The 14,694-nt window shown below is 39.6% G+C and overlaps 1 protein-coding gene across 4 annotated transcripts in view; it reads left to right on the top strand.

Annotated features, from left to right (window-relative positions):
* GULP1 (GULP PTB domain containing engulfment adaptor 1) overlaps positions 1 to 14,694 on the top strand; it is a 228,236-nt gene that overhangs the window by 137,198 nt on the left and 76,344 nt on the right. For all 4 annotated transcript variants that reach the window (XM_042474303.1, XM_042474294.1, XM_042474286.1 and 1 more), the window contains exon 3: positions 11,490 to 11,550. In XM_042474303.1, the coding sequence (XP_042330237.1) occupies positions 11,523 to 11,550 (28 nt within the window). In that variant the 5' untranslated portion in view covers positions 11,490 to 11,522. The remainder of the gene's footprint in view (positions 1 to 11,489; positions 11,551 to 14,694) is intronic.

The following is a 14,694-nucleotide window of genomic DNA, read 5'->3' as shown; positions in this document are numbered from 1 at the left end:
TTTGTGCAGTTATCTATATAACATGTTGGATTTGTTGCAAAAGAGAAAATTATTTTCTTCTCTACATAGTGGCACCCTCTTTCCTAGATACCTTTTGAAAAATAAACTGCCAAGAAACATGAAAAACTGAACACTTTCCAAAGTCTCCCTCATTAAGTTGATCCTTTCAGTGTTGTAAACTTCAATAGGCTTACTGACTATGTACACCCCACAAACATCTATTGTGTATAAGTAATTCATTCACCCAGTTTAGATAATGACATTTCAGCAACCAGATGTTAAAACATATTTTATCACCAGATCTTACTGTCAAACACCATTTTCTTCAGAGCATAAAACTAACTTCCAATATTTAAGTGAACTAAGGGGCAGAACAGACTACCCTAGAGGGGCGTCTTGAAGCCACCCTTAGAAAGCTGGATTGAGGCTGCAGCAACCACACGCCATGTCCCCAATCTGCCTTTGTGCCATCCCCAAAAGAAGCAGCAAAATGCCCCTCCTTTTTGCACCAGCCCTCTCAGTGCTTTTAAGGTGCTCCAGCAGCGTGTGGCGTCTGAATGCCATACCACTGGGGCACCTGGAAGCCGGCTGCTATATGGGCAGCTGGGTGGTGTGAAGCTGGCTTCTGGGCATCGTGGGGGGGTGTGTTGTCTACACGCCACATCCCCAAGCTGTATGACAGCAGTCTTTTCATGCCAGTCTGTACTGGCTCTAAGCCTACATCCAAATGCTAGACCCGGATAAGTAGGCACCTTGAATTAGTACAATTTACAGGAGTGTTGACTTCCCTTTCATCATTTGATTTAATACCTGTATTCTGTTTGAACTAGCAATTGGATCTGAATCCATTATTTCAGTGAGCTCTCATATGACTTTCTCTCATGTAGTGGCTTCCCTTCTAGAAAGAGTTTTGCTACTTCTAAATTGTATCTTTCAAATAAGAATAAAGGGATGAGGGTTGTTAAGGATGAGGTCTGGATGCTGCTGCATGTCCTTCAAATAAACACTTTCTGCTGCCCCCTCTCTGCTTCCCTGGATAACCTTTTGGAATAGTAAAACTGGTGGCAGGGAGTTGGCTGGCCAGGAGCACAAGTGCCATAATTTTCAACCAGGCCTGGAATTTAGGAACATTTGAGCCTGGCTTGTAATGGTTCCCTGGGAGTTCACAGACATACCCACCCATCTCACACTTTTGACATCATGTCCATTTTCAAGTGGTGACTCACACAACACTATCATCACATTTCATGATTAAGTCACTTGTTTAGAAGGAGCTCCCCAGTTTAAGTCTGACGGGGCTAAGAATGGTTTTGGATTTCAGATGACTTGGCGTGGAGGAGAAACAACCACTTCTGACCCAGTTTGGATTTGTTTTGTTTTTTAAAAAACAGTTTTCTCATTTTTAAAAAATAATTTCTTTTTAAATCAAACCTCCTTTCCTAAAATATAATATGATAAAGAAAATAGCACATCCACAACTACTCACTACCATTTACAACTGACCTTAAATATATATCTTGCATCTGGGGATATTTTTTATATATGGATGTATTTTAACTCTTATAAGCTGCTTTGATTGTTTTTGACAAACAGTGGCATAGAAATAAAAGTTTTATTATTTATTATTAGAATTGAGCTCCAGAACTTCCTTTATTTGGGAAATCTGTCCCTCAGGCTTGTGAGATAAGATGAGCAGAGTGTCTCATTTTTACTTTCCTAATTTTATGCACTTTTTTATTTTCAGAAAAACATGGTTAGTATTTTGTCATTGCAATCCACATTTTTAATATAATTTTACTTCAATTTACTATTTTTTTACCAGGAGGCTTTATTCAAGAAGGTTCTAATCTCATTTCAAGGTTTCTTACCTTCAGCTGTACTTCCATTTTTACTCTTTCTTGCAGAAGCTTTTGATATACTGGCTTCAGCTGCAGCCTTTTCTCTCTTGCTCGCTGCCTTTTTAATACATGAAATTTAATACAAGGTTCAGCATGTAAACCCTGATGCAATTCCTGCTGAAACAAAATAAGTCTGTGTGCATACATTTCAGTCCATTGAATTACCCCCAGGCAATCCCTTCATGCTGCATTATGAGCAGAAAACTAAGATGTCACACATTTCCCCCCACTACTACATTGCACTCAATTGTCTTTTGAAATTATAGTGAACATTGTAGCAATACTCACTATAGCAAGAAGGAGAACTTCAGTGGAAGAGAAAAAAATATATAAAAATATAAAAATATCTTGCTTATCACTCACCTGCTACAGATCAAATTAGAGGAAACAATTCAATTAAAATTACACATTTGTTTTTTTAAAAAAGAAAGCTACTGAATCATAAAGTAACATTGATTCTACCATTCAGCATTGTCCTTAAAATGTTGGTAAAATAATTACTTCATGGCTTATCACACAGTGATAGAAGTAATTAAAAATGCTAATAATCCTAATAATGATGCAGAAGTCAGGCTTTATGCTTTTAATCCACATTTCCCTACATAATTTAATCAAGCAGTTTAAACTTCGCATGCTTTGATTTATCATAACCGTTACGTCAGATTATGCCTGATAGGTTTTTATGCTAATTTCATTATGTGTGCCATATTAAGAAATTGTGTTGCTTGTGCATTATCCAGACTCTTGAGTAAAGAAACAGTTGACTTAGAACTCTATGGGATGTATCCAATTTGCCATACTTTTTGCCAAGACACCTCCTCTCCCCATACAACAACTAGATTATGGATAAGTGGAAGCAGTAGAAGGCTGCAGAGTCTAATGGGGAAAAGGATTTGTCTGTCCAAATATGTCTCTTGCTTAAGCTGTGCTCCAGTATTCTCATGAAGCTTTATACTCTTCAGTATTTTTGTGATTAGCAGTGGGTGAGAATTGCACTTCAGTTATTTTTTTAGTAATAATATAACAAAGGCCTGTTACAGACTGCCAAAATAAAGCTGCTTCGGGTCTCTTTAGAGGTATGCTATTTAAATGATGCATGCATCCTAAGAATCCAAAAGCTGCATCAAAAGCTGCACTCTGGTGCTTAGGAATGGAGTGTGGCTTTGATGTGACCTCCGGACTCTTAGGACCCATGCATCATTTAAATAGCATACCTCCAAAGAGACCCGAAGCAGCTTTATTTTGGTAGTCTGTAACAGGCCAAAATTTGCAAATTTGGGATGGATTTTTTTTTAAATGGAGTACAGTTTGAAGACAACCTGATTCTGGGTTGGGATTTCGTACGTAGCAGAGCAGTTCCTTCGCTGTAATCTATTGAAAGGGAGCCCTCGATACAAGCTAAATCATTAATTAAAAATGGAGTACAGGAGAAATCATAAGCAACAGGTTAGACTGTCTGCACTGGGGTGGAAAAACTATGGCATGTGGGCCACATGTGACCCTCAAAGGTCCCCATATTGCCACCCAATTGGAGGGTTATTTCAGAATAGCACCTCACTTCCAGTGTCATATTTGCCATTTTGCACCCCCAACATTTTGGGGTTTTCTTTCCCCTATAGATTATCCAGGGCGCTGGCTAGATGGGCCCTATGGGGCGTCGTCGTGGCATGCGAGGGGCGGTGCTTTCAGATGCCCCTCGCCCCTCGCACGTGATGAGGGCATCAAAATGGCGACGCCCTGTACATATGGGCACCACCATTTTGATGTGATGGACATCTAGCGTCCACACATCTCGGTGCCCTTGTGACACCGCAAGTGCACCATTGGTGCCTTGTGGCGTCACAGCCACACCGCAGAAAGAACCCACTTTTTGCTGCGTGAGGGAGCCGCACGGTTTGTCCGCTGCGGCTCCCTCGCACAACAAACTGGGGCAGTGGGAGACCGCCCTTTTGGTGGTCTGTATCCCGCCTATATGTGTTAATCACTCTTTGTGGAATGCAGTTAATGTAAATGAAGCAACCCAGTGGTCACAAAACTGGTCAAATCTATCCAGAACTGAGGAAACCAGGTGGTGGGAAGTGCAGATGAGTAGTCAGGGGGAGAGGTTATCAGGAGTCACTAGGATCAGAGTTGAGGTTTCTGATCAGGAAGGGATATTTTTGATGAGGTTTTTCTGAGAGTTGTTCCAGCAATTACCTTATACATCAGCCCACTTTTACTGCAGAAGCGAACTGTGAAGCAGGAACCACCTGGGGTGCTGTGATTGTATGAAAGATGTGTCTCACTGTGCTGATCTATTCGCAAAACACATGTGCATATGACTTTAACTGTGTATGCTACTCTGTCAGAGAGAGGTGCAACAATATGGTTCTTTTTTGTTTTTTAAGTCAGAAAGTGAATTAAACAGGAAATTTGATCACTTCTTGAACTAAAAGCCCTCTACAAGCCTATGGGGTGGGGCAAAAATGTCTGGAAATGCAGTGAAATGGCCAGTAGCACCCTTCCCAGGGGCCTGCAGATGCTTTGGCAGTTTGGGGAAATTTTTTCTTCTCTCTCAAGTATTTGGTTAGGCAGCATGGGATGGCCCTCCACACAAGAGCAAGTGTGATTCGCAACCCCTGGCAATTGCCTACTCTTGATCCATAGTCAAGGCTTCGAATGTTTCTCTCTTAAAAGTCTGGATTTTAATCCATATGTTTTCAACCATATTGCAAAAGCTCCCATCCTTTTTTTAATAAGAGTCTCCTCATATGTATCACTTATAAGGGAAACAGGTATAGACTGGTTCTCCCCATGCTGAGAATAGTCATACCTATTGAGGATAGGCAGTAAAATGGAAGATGGTTTTGTTTGTTTTTAAAGAATTTACCAAAATTCACATTTTTGGTTCAGAACAGAAATAGCTTGTTGTTGTTGTTGTTGGTGGTGGTGGTGTGTGTGTGTGTGTGTGTGTGTGTGTGTGTGTGTGTGTGTCTGAATACAGGGAAAAGCCAAAAGTCAAAATCAACAGATGTCCCCATGTAAATTCCTGTTACCTGTATTTGGTTCTTCACAGCTATTAGCTTCATGTATCTTTGTGTTGTTGTGTCATAAGAACCATCCACAGTTACTTGCATATTACTCTGTACTTCACCACGCTTTGAGTTGCAAGTGAAGGTGTAAACCCTCTCCATTAGAAAGTATGATGTTTCTAATCTGTGCTGTCTGTTGAACATACACAGATCACTGTTTGATCATGCAGCCATGAAAACTCAAGAATTAATTAATTATACCCTGCCTTGACATTCATTTTGGTTGAAAGGCAGCCTAGACATTTAATTTGCAAGAACAAAGGAATAAAAGCAATGACATTTTATGAATTACAGTACTTGCAGTTTCATGAGAAGGCTAGACAAATTTGTATGTGTTAATGTGAAAATCCTCCCAGAGTTACCTGTCAATCAGACCAAATGAATAATATTTTCAGATCATTGGAAATTGGGAGGAATTTTGTTAACTTTCTGCTACAGTACATAAGAAAATTACAAGCACAATATATGACATATAGTATAGATTAATATACAATTGGTCCTCCACATTCATGGGGGGGGCACTTTATATTACAGGACCCCTGCTGAAGTGGGGGAGGGAAATCAAATATCATAAGCCCCCTCCCAACATGCATGCTACAGGGTCCTGTTAACCAGCCCCAACCCATCACTCATTTGCCCAGCTTGTCACCACAATGCTTCATCCAGGTTTGCAAATGCACCCTTGCTAGTTCATCACCCTCCTCACCCTAGTCTGCTTGCATTTGGAAGAAACAGCAATGGAAAGACAAAATATTGCTATTCATTAATGATATCCTGTCACTCTCCTGTCCTTCCAACAGCATCAGCTCATCACTTGTTTTCCCAGCTTGCCTCCTTGATGCTTCATCTAGATTTTAAATCCCCTCCTAGCCCATTGACCTTCTCACCTCAATCCTTTTGCTTTTAGAAGAAACAGCAGTGAGAAGATATTGTATCATTACTCAATATCTGTAGGTCCTTTTCAAAAACTTATTGCAACATCCTCTTTGATAATTTGACTTAAGATTTTCTTGTTCAGATCAATTTGTTATTGTCGTTGTGTGCCTCCAAGTCATTTCTGAATTATGTTGACTTTAAGGCAACCTTTCATGGAGTTCTTGTGCCACGATTTGTTCAGAAGGAGTTTCCCTTTGCCTTCATCTGAGGCAAAGAGAGTGTAATTTGCCCAAGTTCACCCAGTGGGTTTCCATGGATGAGTGAGGATTTGAACCCTAGTCCCCAGAGTCGTAGTCCAACACTCAAATCTCTAGACTGTGGTTGCTTTCTTGTGTAACATACTGTCTTGAGTGGCAAGGGAAGTGAGAGTTAAATTCTTCATAGATGAGCTTCCTTTCTATTTCAAGAGATATTGAAATAAGAAAGAAAACCATCATAATCAGAAGAACGCTGGGTGTGTGTATCTTAGCAATTGTTATGGTCTTTATGTTCTAAGAAGTAGTTAATAATAGAAAGATATCTTTTGACTGCATTTGGCTTTCCAGAGAGGAAGGAAGGGTGGGATACTAATTCAAAAGATAATAAAACTACATTCTTGTGATCAACTTTAGTTTCCACTGCATTCATCCAACATCCAAATATATGATTACATACTCAAGGTCCTGAAAATATTTAGACTTCTGGAAGTTTACTTTATTTATAACAAATATAATTTAATATTTTCAGCTTTAGTTGATTTTTGTTTTTTTGTTTGGAGGGGGATATCACGCAACAGCTTACTTCCTGTGTCAAAATTAGAATGGGATACTTAACCTCATAGGTTTTAATATGCACAAAATTTCCGCTGGCTTTAAGTGGGGATGGGTGTGGAATTAATGTCTTTGGAATCCTGAGTAGAATTTTTCTAATCCCCATATCCCAGAACTGAATGAATAGAGATCCAAATCAAGAAGTCCATACTGTTCTGAATTTACAGTACAGTCTGAACAGCATACCTACAGCATATGTTTAATAAGCATTTAAACATGTATTAGCATTGTTTCTTATATTAAATTGTTTTTGTGGAAAGCCAGTGTGGTGTAGTGGTTTGAGAGCTCAACTGTGACTATGACTCTGGAGATTAGGGTTCAATTCTTTGCTTGGCCATGGAAACCCACTGGGTGACATTGAGCATGTCACACACACTATCAGCCTCAGGAAACCCCATGATAGGTCCACTTTTGGGTTGCCGTAAATCGAAATGACTTGGAGAGACACAACAAGAATAAAATTGGGGAAAAAACTACTAAAAGTATACATTCAGAACAAATGAGAGGGAAAAAACTTAGAAAATTCCCTACCCATCCATGGGCGGGGGGGAAGGTGAAACATAGTCTACGGTCAGTACAAGGTGTGAGATGAAAATCACAGATCTTTGATAAGCTTGACTTGTACCGATTTGTACTTTCATAACCCTAAGTTCAAATGAATCATACCATCAACTACTATTTCTAAAGGAGTAGTTTTGAAGGAGTTGTATCTCAGAAATCCTGTCTATCAGTGGAACAGAACTAATCAACAGGGATTCTGCTCAGAATGGTTTCTGTTCTAATTAGGAAATCTGAGTGATCTTGTATAACAGATTTAGAGCTAGGGCTAGGAATTTGGAAACCAGAGTTTGAATCCCCACTTGGATGTGGAAACCTATTGGGTGATCTTGGGCATGTTATACTCTCCTAGCCTCAGAGGAGGGCAAAGGAAAACCTCTTCTGAACAAACCTTGTTCACTTTAGAGTCAACATAAGTCAGAAATGACTTGAATGTGCACAGCAACAACTATAACACAATTGAGAGGCAGATAGGTGGAGCAAAGAGTTTTCTTGCATAAATGTAAGTCTCATGCTTGTCTGGTATCAGATATAATTCTGTGTTCTAATATGCTCAGCAGAGCCATCTTTTTGAAAATATATATATATATATATATATATATATATATATATATATATATATATGAATCAACATTGTGAGTTCGATCCCACAGAGGTCCATCTTTCCATAGCTCAGTAAAATGAGTATCTGGTTTGTTGGGGGCAATTGCAGTTTGTTGGGGTTTTACAGATTATAAACCACTTAGGAAAAATGTATGCCTAAAAACTGACCCGAAAATCCTGGGTCGACTTATATACAGCTCAATACAGTAATATTGCTGGACCTGATCCCCTTTCCCATTACCATTCTCTTCTCATTTTGTATTGTGTCTTTTTAGATTGTAAGCCTGAGGGCAGGGAAATGTCTAATTAACAATTTGTAAGCTGCTCTGAGAGCCTTTGTGGCTGAAGAACAGGGTATAAATACGCTAAATAATAATAATAATAATAATAATAATAAGAAGAAGAAGAAGAAGAAGAAGAAGAAAGGTCCTGTAAGAAGCACCACCCCATGTGCCTCAGCAGTGATTTCTGAAAGAGCTGCCCAGGCAGGGGTCTCTCTCTCTCTCTCTCTCTCTCTCTCTCTCTCTCTGTGTGTGTGTGTGTGTGTGAAAGAGGTGATTCCCTTCTCAACTCAATGTTAAAACCTTATTTCCTCTCTAAACGTCACATTTAACTCCACTTCCTTTCCTTGTCAATCTGAGATTTAAACTTTCTCTCCCCAATAAATACCCCACTTAACTCCACTTGCCTCCCTTCCCTTCCCAAACCTTCTCCTCTGGCACAAGGGAAACGGTGTTAGGTGATCAGGAGAGGTCCAGAGAATTAAAAGGAGGGAGGGAAGTGTTTTCCTCTTTAGATCCTTTGTTACATGCCCCTAAGTTGTACCCTTGACTTATCCACGGGTCATGTCAAAATCCATGATTTTGGCCCTAAAACCTTTCCTCGAGGTCAGCTTGTTGCAATAGTAATAGCAGCTTCATTTATATACAGCTTATTACCACATTAAGCAGACCATTAAGTGGTTTACAACTGTAAGCTGTACCCAACAAGCTGGGTACTTATTTTAGCAATCTCGGAAGGAAGCAAGGCTGAGTCAACCCTGAGCCCTTGACTGAAATTGAACTCATAACCTTGTGTTTTATGAGTGAGTGGCTGCAATACAGGTATTTAACCACGGCACCACCAGGGATCCTACTTGTACCAGGGATCCTATTTGTACATGAGTATATATGGTATTTCTCTTTCATTATGATCATGTATGTTAGCTAAGGGTAGGAATGAGGATCATTCTTCTACTACATTTATAGCAACCCCAGACTGCATTGATTTCCCTGTCCCAGTCTTTCACATGACTGATACAATCCCAAACAATGTTTATGTTTCATAAACATTCAGAATTCTAAAACCACCTATGAAATCAGGAATAAGAAGAAAATGCATTGGATTCACAAATGGAAATACCATTTACAATTACTGAGACTGTTAGCAGGAAAAAAAAATTCTGTATTGGAAATCTGTACATTTCTGAGACTTGTTTGTGGTGGGGGTGGGGAAGCATGCAGACATGTGAAATATACCACAAACATACCTTAGTCCAGACCTGCAAAACCTGACAGTAGGTAGTGGCCAAAATTGAAATAGGTTAAATTTCTTTATGCCACATATATATTTTAATAATTAATTAATTAATATTATTAATATTAATTCCATCCTCCTCCTCCACCCAACCCTTTCCTCGGGAGAAAGCTAAGCGACAGAGGAGGCATGGGGGCAAATGTCCATCCATTCTCCTCTGCCACTGCCCAACCCTCTCCTTGGGAGAAAGAAGCAGAGGAGCCTTGGGGGGTGAATGTTTGCCCATCATCCTGCTCCACTGCCCAGCCCTCTCCTTGAAGAAGCCCAAGTGGCAGAGAAGTCTTGAGGGTGATTGTTCACCTATCCTCTTCCTCTGCCACCCAGCCCTCTCCTTTGAAGAAGACCAAGCAGCAGAGGAGCCTTGAAGACATTCCACATTGTCGTGGGCCACCTGAAATACCTTGATGGGCCACAAGCAGCCCATAGACTACATGGTGGGCAGGCTTGCTTTAGCCAATGCAAAAAGAAAAAGTATTCAATAAAGTTTAAAGTTTGGGGGAAAATATCTTTATGCATGGGGGTGAAATATCTTGCAACCTGATACAAAAATGGAACAAGAATGCTGGTGGAAAACGGTAGGTAGTTATTTCATTGGACTTATGCCCTCAAGATATTATTGGAATGTATGCCCCATGTCCCTCACTGTTAGCTATGCTGGTTAGGCTGGGAATTGCATTCCAGCATTGTTTTAGTACATATGCTGTCTGCCCATCATACAAAGCCAAAGCTTCCATGTAGGCATGGGGCCCTATGTTCTCTCTCTTTTTCTGTGTGTGTGTGTGCACGCATGTGTGCGCGTGCACATGCACACACTATTGTTGTTGTTTTTGTTGAGTGCCTTCAAGTCATTTCCAACTTATGGCAACCCTAAGGTGAACCAATCATGAGTTTTTCTTGGCAAGTTTCTTCAAAGAGGGTTTACCATTGCTATTCTCTGAGGCTGAGAGTGTGTGACTTGCTCAAGGTCACCCACAGGATTTACATGGCCAAACCTCCCTCTCTCCCTCTCCCTCTCTCTGTCTTCTCTCCCCCTTCCCCCATATATTGTTCCATGGTTCATGCATTACTTTAGATTTGAAACATTTATATGGTCATTAATTTTTTGAAGTATTCTGTTACTTTTTGAGTTTCTGTGGATAGTATGATTTGGCATAAACTGATTTTTTGAAAGAAATATCATGAAAATGCAAGATAAATATAATTTTTAGTGAGGCATATTGAGGGCATGAAATAATATTTAGCTCTGTCAAAACCTGTGTATGTGAACTAAATTCCACCTTCCATGAAGTGGCATCTGGGTGATGGCTGGGTAGCCAAATATTGCTTTGCATGCGTCTAGAGCAAGCCTTTACTACCCTGCTGTCAGGCAATCAATGTCTTGCTACAAGCTTATGGAACCTCCAAAGCATGAAATTATTTTCCAGGGTGGATGGAAATAATAATGTTAGTAATAACAATTTCAGTTCCAGCCCATATTCGTGTTAAATGCTGTGTGTTTTTCTCACTTTTGTAAAGAAAGTACAGTCTCTGTATATGGTTCTCATATCTGGCTAATTGGTTCTCCAAAAAGCCAATGTGCAGCATGCAGTATGCTTGCATTCTTGACAAAAACAAAACAAAACAAAAACATGATCTGTTACCTACACTACATGCTGAAGCTGAGGTTGTTATTTTTTTCTTCCACTAAATAAAAAGTTATATCCATTTTGTAAACTTTGGGGCTATACAGACCACCTCTTTACTGGCCAGATCGGGACCACGGCAACTTCACACCATGGCCTCCTTTTTGCACCCTCCATGGATGCAGCACTGGAAGGGCGTCATGATGGCGCACACCATGTGGACCAGCACATGCCAAAATGGCACCATAAGGGCAGAGTGTATGGTCAAAGCCGCGTATAACGCGGGCACACTGTATATTAATGAGTTTCCTCTGATTTCAAAGAATTTTGTGAAGAATATTTAAAATGAATCTGATCAATGAAATTACATGTTTCTGAAATAAATGTCATTTTGATTGTAACCTCTCTTTTTTTTAGATTAAATTGCACAGAACTGGTTGATTTCACATCATGAATCGTGCTTTTAGCAGAAAGAAAGGTAAGCAGCTTTACTTACATTTTGTAAGAAAAGCAAAAATAAATGGAAGGCAGCAGTGAAAAGAGAGGCAGACCTAAAAGTGATGGAATATGGTGAATGTATGAACTGAAGGCATTGCTCGGAGTATTTTGATAAGCTCTGGGTTCTTGGGGGGTTGTAAAATGTTGTATGTGACCTAGAGTTCTGAAGATGTACTTCTTTCAAAAATGAGAACATAAAATAGGAGAAGACATTTTGTAAAAAAAAATAAAATAAAAATCAGTACATCTATTAAAATCAGTTTTTATAATAATATTGGCTTTAACGGAAGCACCACAAGGGCTGTGAAGTACGGAATGCCTAGGATCAACAGTGTCCAGCCTTCATGCTTACAATTAAAGAGGAATGGCTGAAACTTTATGTCTTTCAAAAAAAAATGTTTGCCTTTTGCATATGCTGTTTCATAATTGACTGAACCAGACATTTTACTGAAAACCCTGGACAGTGTATATTTCTCCATCTAGCAACATTTTGGGATTTGCCTTTATTTTCATTTTTTAGCCTATTATATTGGAAAACCAAACTTATTTTATGAATATAAGCTCACATAGCAATAGTAATAGCAAGTACATTTCTTTACCACTTACCGATGTACAAAGCGGTTCACAAAGTGTAAGCTAATTGCCCCCAACAAGCTGGGTACTCATTTGAGTGACCTATGGAAAGATGTCAGGCTGAGTCAACCCAGAGCTCCTGACTGGTATTGAAACCACAACTTTGTGGTTTGTGAATGAGTGGCTACAGTACAGGACTATGGCACTAGGGCTCCAATATTCGCAATACAAAGAAAAAAATGTATCAGGCCAGAAAAAAGGGCTTTTAGAATTAGTCATATGGTGGAATCTCTCTTGTTGCAAATGTAGATTGATACCAGTTTTGCACAATATCATTTACACTGAAGCACATTTTAATGTGTTCTTAAGTCAAAATGTGGCTCTGGGGCTATGCCCATATATTCAAATTAAATGTCTGTTGAAATGTGCGTCTGTTAGATCCAACATTTGTCTGATTCATCTAACAGCAAACAAGAGGGATGTTTGGTTATAGAATTGCTGGAGGCCTGCTGTTTTTGTGCTGCCTGAAAAGTACTTTGGTACTTAATTTTGTTTTATTTTGATTTAAATCCTGAATGTGGAACTTTATGTGGAACATCTCAAATGCATTTATTTTCTTCCTATCCGCTTTCTTCACTGTCCAGCTCTCACATCCATACATGGTAATAGAGAATACAATGGCTGGTGTGAGTCTCAATTTTGTGTTTAGTTGTATATCTTTGCATTTTATAATCTTTTCTAGTTTTTTCATACCCACTCTTCCCATTCTTAATCTTCTTCTGATTTCCTGACTGCAGTCCCCATTTCTATCAATGTTTAATTCCAGATATGAGAACTCTTTTACCACTTCTATTTCTTCATTGTCTAAGCTGAATTTGTCAAGATTCTCCATTGTCATCATTTTTGTTTTCTTTATGTTCAGCAATAATAATAATAATAATAATAATAATTATTATTATTATTATTATTATTATTATTATTTAATTATAGCCCACCTCTCACCGAAGGATCAAGGCGGGTAATAACCATGAAATATCACAATACAATAATTAACATAATCCCTGACCCCCAATTAAAAACTACACACATCATAAAATTCAATCAAATTACTAAAATCAATCTAAAATTAACTCTCCTTAAAATGAGGGATTGTGGAATGAATTAGCAACCACGGTTGTGGGACAATGGGACAATAGGCCTGACTTTGCACTTTCTTCCTTAATTTTTCTTAGTAATTATTCCAGGTCTGGAAGATTTTCTGCTAGTGCAGAGGGCTCTTCCTATACATGGGGGATCCATTCCGGATCCCCCCCCCCACGTATGGGAAAAACCTCCTATTCTGGAATCCTATGGATTCCTATGGCGGCAGCGCACCCGTGCTTGCGGCACCCACACCATTTTGTCTGCTGGGGCTTGCCACCCACATGAGCTCAAATCTGTGGGTGGCAAGCCTGTGTATGGCATGTGCAGACTGTAACACGATGTCACCTGCATATCTGATATTGTTGATATTCCTTCCTCCTTTTTTCACTCCTCCTCCTTCTGTGTCCAAGCATGCTTTTTTTACACTGTGTTCTGCATATAAGTTCAACAAGTAGAATGATAAGATGCAGCCTTGTCTGACCCCTTTGCGAAACCATTCTGTTTCTCTGTATTGTGTCCTGACAATAGCCTCTTGTTCTCAATACAGATTCCTCATTGAGACTATCAGATGTGTTGCCTCTCCCATGTCTTTAAGGGAGTTCCATAGCCTCTCATGATGTATGTAGTCAAAGACTTTGCTATAGTCTATAAAGCCCATCCTGATTTTCTTTTCAAATTCCCTGGTGTGCTCCATTAGCCATCATATGTTTGCAATGTGGTTTCTAGTGCTTCATCCTTTTTTGAACCCTGCTTGGACCTCCGGGATTTCTCTTTCCATGTAATAATAAAAAAATTATAAAAATTTTATTTGTATACCGCCCTTCCAACAATCAAGGCGGTGAACAACATATAATAACAACAATACAATATGGCATAAAACATACATTAAAATATACAACTCACTACCATTAAGATAATACTAAAAAAACCCATGTATGATTGGAGTCTATGGGGTTGTACAGACAACCAGTGGGATGCCACCCCTTTTCGTCCTGGATTGGGGCTACAACAAAAACACGCTGCAGCCTCCAGAGCGAGCAAAAAAAGCTGGGAAAAGCGGCTTCATTTTTGCTCATAGGTGCGACGGCATGCCATGATGACACCCTTTCCACACTGCACTGTTTGGGCACTACATTGGAAGTTCACCATAATGCTGTATGCTGTCTAGAAGGGCGCACAGTGCCATGGCGCAATGGGGGCAAAATCAGAGCATCCAGCATGCAGATGCTGCGCTGTGGCTCTGCCCACAGGCTGGCACAAAGTGCCAGTCTGTATTGGATCTATATTGCACGATTTTTAGCATAATTTTGCTTGCATGGGAGATTAGTGCTATGGTCCTATAATTGCTGCAGTCCTTTGTGTCTCCTTTCTTGTGGATTCGGATGTATATTGATCATTTCCAATCTGT

This window comes from Sceloporus undulatus, chromosome 1, assembly GCF_019175285.1.
Source record: "Sceloporus undulatus isolate JIND9_A2432 ecotype Alabama chromosome 1, SceUnd_v1.1, whole genome shotgun sequence".
Classification (NCBI taxonomy): domain Eukaryota; kingdom Metazoa; phylum Chordata; class Lepidosauria; order Squamata; family Phrynosomatidae; genus Sceloporus; species Sceloporus undulatus.
This window is presented reverse-complemented; position numbering and strand designations above follow the sequence as displayed.